The sequence below is a fragment of the Trichosurus vulpecula genome, chromosome 8, assembly GCF_011100635.1.
Source record: "Trichosurus vulpecula isolate mTriVul1 chromosome 8, mTriVul1.pri, whole genome shotgun sequence".
NCBI lineage: Eukaryota > Metazoa > Chordata > Mammalia > Diprotodontia > Phalangeridae > Trichosurus > Trichosurus vulpecula.
In genome coordinates this window covers 45,392,264-45,401,363 of record NC_050580.1, presented here as the reverse complement: position 1 = coordinate 45,401,363, position 9,100 = coordinate 45,392,264, and the positions used below count along the sequence as shown (strand labels likewise).

The window sequence follows — 9,100 nt, the reverse complement described above, 5'->3', positions numbered from 1 at the left end:
TGTGATTTTTTTCACAGCTGGAATGATGGCTGCTTGTGCGGTCACTCGGAGCAATTTTTAAATTTTTGAAGGGCTGTCATCAATAAGAGAGCTTATAATTTTTCTACTTGGTACCCGGAGGAAAAATGATGAGAGGGAAACTGCCTACAGATATATTTAAGTTAGGAAAAATCTTCTTCACAATTAGAATTGTCCAGAAAAGTCCCAGCCTTCCTCCAGAGATCTCCCTCAAGGTTTTTAGTCAGACACCTAGGTTGTTTTAGAGGGGATTTATATGCAGGCACAGTGTGATACAAATAATCTATAAGTTTCCATCCATCTTTGAAGTTCAAACTAATGAAGATATGGAGCTCATTTATCCCCAAGAGGTTGAACTGCAAAAAGTTTTTTGAAGGGTCTGCATCAGTCTGTGAATGACTAAAATATACATTACTTCTCTTTAAAATTTTTTCTTGATATTCTATTTTTACATTTAAAACATATTTATAGACAATTGTATTTTAAGTGTATTTTATTATTATTTACAAATATTTATAGATTGCTCCCACTTCATGGAACATCTTCTGTTAACCAAAATAAAACGAACAATTCAGTGACTTCATATGAAAATTCATACAACATTTAGCATCTGGAACATCTCCACATCTCTATTTAAAAAAATTAATAGAAAATCCATTGCCTCACCCTTTCTCTTCCTAACCTCATCAAAAAAGTACACATTTCTTTTAATAAATATCTATAGTAAGGAAAATAAATACCCTCAATGACTATATGAATATATTACATATGTATGCATCCATATATACATGTATATGAACATATCCACATAATTAATATATAATATTCAAAGGACATTTGCTGTTTAGTAACTTTTGACAATTCCAAACCGCTTTCCAGAATAGTTTTACCCACTGAAAGGAACATCATCAGTCCATTGATGCACCAATTTTCCCACAATTCCTTCCATTGTTGATCATTTTCTTTTTTATTATATTTGCCACTACGATGAGTGAGGTGGAACCTCAAAATTCCTCTGATTTACTTTTTTCCTTAATGGCGAATTGGAGTACTTTTCACATTACCGTAGCTATCCTGAGTTTCTACTTTGAAATATGTCTTAATATCTTAGATCATTTATGAATTGGAGAATGACTCTTTTTCTCTGAAATTAAAATCAATTCCTTAGTTATTCGGAAAATGGAATTTTATTAAAAATAATTTAAAGACATCAAATTTCTGTAAAGATTTTTCATGTTAATTATTTATCTCTTAATCTTATTTTTATGAAATCTATTTGTATATATACATTTTAAATTTTATATAATCAAAAATATTCATGGTATCTTCCATAACCCTCACTTCCTTATTTAATTATGAATGTTCATTCATTTATAGATCTGACAGACAATTTTTCCCATGTTTTTCTAATTTGTTTATTGCATTACATTTGTATGTAAGTCATTTACCCATTTGGAGCTTATCTTTATATATGGACTGAGGTATTAGACAAAATCAATTTAATTTTCCCATCAATGTTGCTGTTGTTCTTAAATAATGAGACCTTATTTCAAGCAGCTAAGGTCTTTGTGTTTAGTGATTTTATAGGAGGCAGTGAGGTGCCTTAGTTGATAGAGCATGGGGCCTCGGATCAGGAAGATATGAATTCAAATCCAGTCTCAGACACTTACTAGCTGTGTGACCCTGGGTAAGTCACATAATCTCTGTTTCCCTAAAACCACTGGAGAAGGAAATGGAAAATAATTCTAGTATATTTGCCAAGAAAACCCTATGTACTGCATGATCCACAGGATCATGAAGAGTGATACATGAATGTGTGATACCTGAGTAGCCAGCTATTGCTAGAAAAAACCCTGCCCCCAGCCCCTAACTGCAAACCCCAGTCTGCATAAGACAAAAACAGACTGAGGTCCTGCCTGTGGCGAGTGTCCTGGGCCCCTAAGACATTTCCAAGGAATGTAAGCTAATTACCAGGAAAGCCTAACAATCTTCCTTCATCTAACTGAGTGGGCTGAGAGACAACTCTATCTCTCGTCTCAACAAAGCCAGCTGGAGCATCCCTCAGTCTGCCTATGGCCTTGAAGGATGAAAGCCTCAGCCCCAGATATTCTTTTGAATTATGTGACTGTTCCTAGCTCTTATCTCATGAGTCATGTTGTGGGATGTATGGCAAACTGGACACAGAGATCCTGGGTTGTAATTCCAATTGACATTTTGTCAACTATCTGATATGTTGTATTTACAATCTATTCAGGAGGTTCCTCTAACATATCATGGTCATAAAAAATGAAATAACACAGGCTTGCTGAGTCTGCAAAGTAACATATGTGAACTTTAAGAGATAATTAAGCACTGAATCCTGTATTGTCTATATAAACTACCCTCTCCCTTTAAACGTGGTCATTTGTTTTGGGAATTTTCCCCGAATGACCGCCGGCTAATAAACTTCTCCATTCAAAATTTATACTCTGTGGCGTGTCTCACTCGCTTCTGGTATAACAAATGGACAAGAGCAAAGAATTAGATATATTTACTCTTCTGTGCAATGTACATAATCTGTTCCACTGATGGAACTTTCTCTTTTGTATTTAAAAACAGTTGCAAATTGTTTTTTTTTAAGTGTCTATTTATTTCTGCTTAGATTTATCTAAAGTTGAAAGGCATAAATTGAGATTCCTTTATTAATGTTTTATTGTTTCTTTCTCCTCTATAATGCACTTAGATTTTTCTTTAAAAATTTGGAAAATATGCCATTGGATGAATATATACTGAATATTTAAATAAATACATTTTACATTTCAAAAAATATAGTTTATTTGTTTATCTCTTTTAATAAAATCTATTTTAATAATGCTTTTTGTGAAATTATAATGGACACCCCTGCTTTTCTGTGTTCCTCTGAGACATAGTGGATTTTCCTCCAAGCCTTTTATTTAAATTGTATATGTCTTTTTGTTTCAAGTATATTTATTGGAAATGGAATTTTAAAAAAATTGCATTCTAATTAATTCTTCTAATTTCCTTTATTTTATATGTGAATTCATCCTAAGTACCCTCAGAGCTATGGTAATTAATTGTTTACTCCTTGCCATTTTATTCTCTTGTACTTTTCCTTCTCTATACTCTTTTTGTCCTTTGTATTTAAAAAGATTGTTCTTTGCCCCACTTTTAACCTTTTGCTTACTATCCCCAGGCCTAGCTTAAGGTTTGTTATATTTAAAAATAAATAACTTCCTGAATACACCTTCCCAGTTACACTTCTCTTTTCCCTCTTCCTTTTTCCTATTTGTATCCCTCATTAGTTGAATACATTTATACACTAAATTCTGTGTGTGTTCTGTCCTTTCTGACCAGTTTAGATTAAAGTCTAATTCGGGGGACATTCAAGATCCCCACTCTATTCATGTTTTTATACATGTCTACTTGTAAACCAGATGATGTTTTAACAAATCTCTCATTTTTCTCCCATCTCCCATTAATGTATATTCTCCAACTACTTCTTTTCTCTTTTGTCTTACATCTTCAAAACAAAGCTATTTATCAGTCTTTGTCTCAGTTGACTTCTTCTATGGCCCAAGTGATAATAAGGTTCCAAAAGAAATCTTTTAACATACTATTGCATTTGCATTAGGATATAAACAGTTCTATATATATATATATATATATATATATATATATATATATTTCAAAGTTCCCTTTCAGTTTTGTTTTTATCAAGACTATTTGAAAATCTATTTTCTTCAAAGTCCATTTTTATTCCTAGGATATAATATTCCATTTTACTAGTTAAGATATTCTTGGTTGTAGACCTGTGTATTTTGCCTCCTACAATATTTCATTCCATGTTTTCCATTTCTTTGAATCAACAGATACTAAATCTGGTTCAGTCTTGATTATAGTTTTTTTCCATATTTTAATTCTTTCTTTCTGGCTGCTTGTAATGTTGTTTTTTTTTTTTTTTTTGCTTTTTTTCTGGAAGCTCTGGATACAGGCAATAACATATCTAAGAGTTTATATTTTGGGGTTTCTTTTAGGAGGTCATCAGTGTATTCTTTTCATTTTCAATTTTCCTTCTCATTCTTATATATTTAGATATTTTCTTTAATTATTGCTTGATAAATGATATCCAAGTTCCTTTTTTTTTGGTAATGAAATTCAGATCATCCTATTGTAACCTGGCTCAAGAAACACAAGGCTGATTTGTAAAATAAGGCCCTCATTTTTGAGAATCCCAAAACTCACACTGTCACTGTGAGTGAAAAAGACTACAGCCCCATAAAAACTGAGCGCTGATCTCCACTTAGTTTTCTTCATTAAAAAAAAAAAAAAACACCTACATATCCCAGGAGGAATTTGTGACCCACCAACTACTTTTTTGGTAATCATTATACAATAAGTGTTTAGTTGTCTCACCTTGATCTATTTTCTAGGTCAGTGATTTTTTGTTATTAAATATCTTACAGTTTCTTCAATTTCATTCTTTTGACTCTATTTTCAGAATTCATGTTGCCTCAGAATCATTAATTTGGTCCATTCTGATTTTAGTGGTTTTCTTTCCTAGAGTATGATGTAGTACTTCTTCTGTTAATCTATGGGACTTTGTTTCCATTTTTTTTTACTCTCCTTGAGGACAGCTGGTGGAGTAGTGGGTAGAGTACTAGGTTTGGAATCAAGAAGCCTTGTTCAAATTTGGCCTCTAACACTGATCAGCTCTATGATCCTGAAAAAAACAGTTAACTTCTATTTTGTCTGTTTCCTCAACTACAAAAAGTTAATAATCACAGTGTGTATTTTTCAGGTTCTGGAGAGAATCAAATGAGATCGTATTTGTAAAAAGTGCTTAGTAGTCAATATATAAATGTTTATTCCTTTCTCATCCATAGCTCACATTACTTTTATACTTTAAAAATTGCATCATTTTTCTGAAGAATTCTAATTGTCCTTGTGGGTATAATTTTTTCTTTGAAGGTTTTGACTATAGGGTTTTTTAAAATTGTTTTTTTTCTTCTAGGTTGGTGCTTTCATCATTCTGGCATAATAAAAGTCTTTTTTTCTGTTTGATTATTCATTTTTGTTGCTGAGGCCTCAAGAGTCAAGCTCCAGATGTAATCAACTTGAGGGCCTTTCCTTCAAACTGGTAGCCTTTCTTTATGCCTTTTCCATTGCCACAGTCACCGAAGGTCTCTAGTACAGTCAGCCTTAGTTGAAGCCCTTTACTCTAGATGAGGAGATACAGGAATGAGAGGCCTTTTCTTTATTCCTCAGTTAAAACAAAGGAAGTCCTCTTGTGTTGTAGGAGACCTAAACAAGGCATTTTCCATTGTACCTAAAGCCATTCAAGTTCATAATAAAAATTCTAATAAATTTCACCTAATTATTTGACATCAGAGAGAATAAGCAACTATACCTTCTAATGAATTATCTCTGAGAATATGTTTTGGCAACAAAATTCTGTTCTGCTTATACCATGTATCAAACACAGAATGGTACTTGGGATATTTTTGTACCGTTCTTTGGACACATTCTGACTTTTCCTTCATTAAAAGATTTTTTTAAAAAAACTATAACCAGAGAGTTACCTGGTACTTATAAGAACACATCCTGAGTTTGGGAACATTGCCTATCAGAAGAAGTGATATGTAGATTTGTCCAGGCTGTGATTTATGTAAAATTTTGCTCCAAATATATTCTTAATCCCAATTTTCTGAGCTGTGTCAATTCAAAAATGGCAAATTATTTCCAAAGAAATGGACAAAATTTCTTGAGTGCTATTTTCACATCTTTGTTTCTCAGGGAATAGATCAGAGGGTTCAAGGCTGGGGTCACTATGGCATAAAACACTGAAGCTACTTTGCCTTTCTTCAGAGATTGACCAAAACCAGGAAGAATGTATATATAAATTATAGTGCAATAATACATGGTAACCACAATAAGGTGGGAGGAACAAGTGGAAAATGCTTTCTTCTTCCCTTCCTTGGTCCGGATCTTCAAGATGCTGGAGATGATGAAACCATAGGACACCAGGATGATCAGAAAATTGAAAATTGCAAAGAACATGTCTGCCACAACTACCATTGTGTTGTTGACATCGGTTGAAGAGCAGGAGAGAGGTAATAAGGGAGGAATCTCACAAAAGAAATGATCAATGACATTGGGGCCACAGAAAGACAACTGAACAGTCATGATGATGTTTATAGTTATATTGGTCCCACTGATAGCCCATACTGCAGATGCTATGAGACAGCAAGCTGCCTTGCTCATGATAGTGCTGTAGTGAAGTGGCTGGCAGATGGCTGCATACCGATCATAAGCCATGGCTGTGAAAAGCAAGAGCTCAGCCCCCAAACACCAAGTTAGGAAATATATCTGAGCCATGCAGCCACCATAGGAAATGGTGTTCTTGCTTACTAGGTTCTGCAGCAACTTAGGCACAACAGTGGAGGTAGATATCATATCCAGTAAGGCCAAATTTATAAGAAAAAAGTACATGGGAGTATGGAGGCCTGGATTTAGACTAATCACAGTGATAATGAGTGAGTTACCTGTGAGTGCCACTATAAAAAGTCCTAAGAAGAGGCTGAAGATGAGGATCTGTACCTGAGGATTTTCAGAGAAACTTTGTAAGATGAACTCAGTCACTGATGAATGATTATTTGATGCCATATGAGAATTCTTTCAGGTCTTCTTTTGTAAGTGTATGCCCACAAAATCCAACCATCAATAGATTATTTTGTTCACTAAAGGGATAAAATGAACATCTGAATTAAAATAAGGCAAAGTAAAATCCTTTGATATTCTAAAATCAAATTTGGACAAAGTCAGCTAACTGTTGTTCACCAGAAATAGAGAAACATTATTTGGTTAGTGAGATCTCTTCTCAATGAATTCATTCTCCCCCCTGACTTAAATGAAACATACACACACACATTGTCATTATTATCATTATCATCTTCCTTCAGGGAAATCATACTTTCTTTCATGTGACATTTTACAGAACTTTTTGTTTAAACTTTTGTTTAAAGTTTCCCTTACTCCTCCAACCATGAGGTGACCCCAACTAAGTCTCATGGTATAATTCATTTGTTTGAGTCTGGGGTATGAGGAATGGCCATCGTAGTGAATTCTCTGAACTATTACAGGCCAAAGACAAAATTGCTGCTCAAGATAGAGATAGTGGGGGTGCATGCCTGGATAGTGGTGGAAAGTAATGCTGTAACTGTAACGGAAACTCGATCAGAACCAGGATCAGAAACAGAATCCAAGCATCATACAAAGAGATTTAGCCCAAGGTTAAGAAGGTAGGTGGTACAATGGGTAAAGTACTGGACCTGGAGTTACTAATACCTAAATTCAAATCTAGCACCAGACCTTTATTAGTTATTTGACTTGAGCAAGTTGCTTAATCTCTGTCTGCTATTATGATCACTCTCATTTAAACACTTAGTTTCTTCATAAATATATCTCCCTTTCTGCTTCTTTGTTTAATATATGGATAAAACACAATTTAAACATAGAACTCAGTTAGTATTCTACTCAGGTATCAAAATTTTTATGCCTGTCCATGTGGGACCAGCTCCATCTTTCAGTTTCCTCTAATTTCACCTAAGCTGCACTGCTGCTTCTAAAGCATTCCTCACTCTTCATGATAATGATCCTTTCCAGTGGCAGAAATTTACATTTCCTCTAATCAATCTGAGTAACAGAAAAGAATCTTTAAATATTTTTTTTATCAACATTCACTCTGAAGTAATTGCAAATGTGATCTAGATAACCAAATTCAATTTTACCCCCAAGGATTTTCTTGTGCCATTTTGGCTCAGGTTGATTAGTTTCCCTTTTTCCTACTTTTTCTTGGTGATGTACTCAGTGTCTGACATGATACTTTTTACATGTAAGTTGAAGCTATTGTTTTACCTGCAAAATTAACCCCATTATAACTGAAATGTGCACATTTCAATAATCTTTACCGACAAAATATAAATAGAGCTTCTATAAAATGTTCTAACAAATCATTAGTTTAAAGAAGGCACCATTTTTTTAATTTTTCCTACAAACCAGAGTACTACTTATGGGCTTAAATTATATCAAGGGGGCAAATTTGATCTAAGAAAAATATATTAATAATCTACACAATGGGACATTGGACAAAAATCACTGGGAGAAGGAGTAGTATCAGGTCAAAAATCTGCAGCCTTTATATAGAAATTAATAGAGTTTTTTCAGTGAACACATTTCATAATTGGTCAAAGCCTTCTCATCTTTCTAAGTCTAGGAAATCACCCTTTGCCAATATTGAAGGAGGATTGACTTCTTGAAAGCTTGAAACCACTAATTTTGTGATCATGACCACAAGCCTCAGAGAGAATTTTGCCATTCATCAAATATACTTTCTAAAATAGTTACCAAAATGTACTGATCGTTTTTCCATAAAGCTGTGTAGCCACTTCCTTCGTAAGATCAGTTTTCATAAGGGAACAAAAATATATTAAAAGGCATAGTAGTGCACAAACATATTATAAGATTATAATATCAACCATAACCACGGCCCATGAATCAGGCTCTGTCTGTGGCAAAAGTGCTGATATTTATGGTACTTTTAAAAATTAATATAAGAAACTAGTGGGTAAAGAAACTGCCCCTACTAACACAGTCTGCTGCCTTCTCTTCCACTTTTAGTCTTTGAAAGCTGCCTAGAACATTGACTTGTTTTGGATCATAGTCCCTGTATGTGTCCAAGATGGGACTTAAATTCAAGTCTTCTTAGCTTTAAGCTCAGGTTTTTACCATTATACCACAAAACCTCTCAGTGCTAAAGGGAGTAGAAGTATTCACAAAGCCACAGAATGTCAGAGCTAGTAGAAATATGAGAACTCATTAATTTACCACTTTAATTTGACAAAGATAGTATTAAACAGGGGAAGGACTATCCAATGTCTCACAGAAGGTAAGGCTGAATAGAAATTAGAACCCAAGGCTCCTGAGTACTATTCTGGTGCTTTATATACTCTACCAAATAAATGCAAGTTTAGAATAAGCATTTTCAAAATCTGAAACTAGACTTCATTAACAGCAATACCTGATC

At 33.9% G+C, this 9,100-nt stretch overlaps 1 protein-coding gene across 1 annotated transcript; it reads right to left on the bottom strand.

The window, feature by feature from the left end:
* Positions 1-5,751: 5,751 nt before the first annotated feature.
* Positions 5,752-6,681, bottom strand: LOC118829288 (olfactory receptor 13A1-like). The gene has a single exon (XM_036736298.1). The coding sequence runs from the start codon at positions 6,679-6,681 to the stop codon at positions 5,752-5,754; it is 930 nt and encodes a 309-aa protein (XP_036592193.1).
* Positions 6,682-9,100: the final 2,419 nt, after the last annotated feature.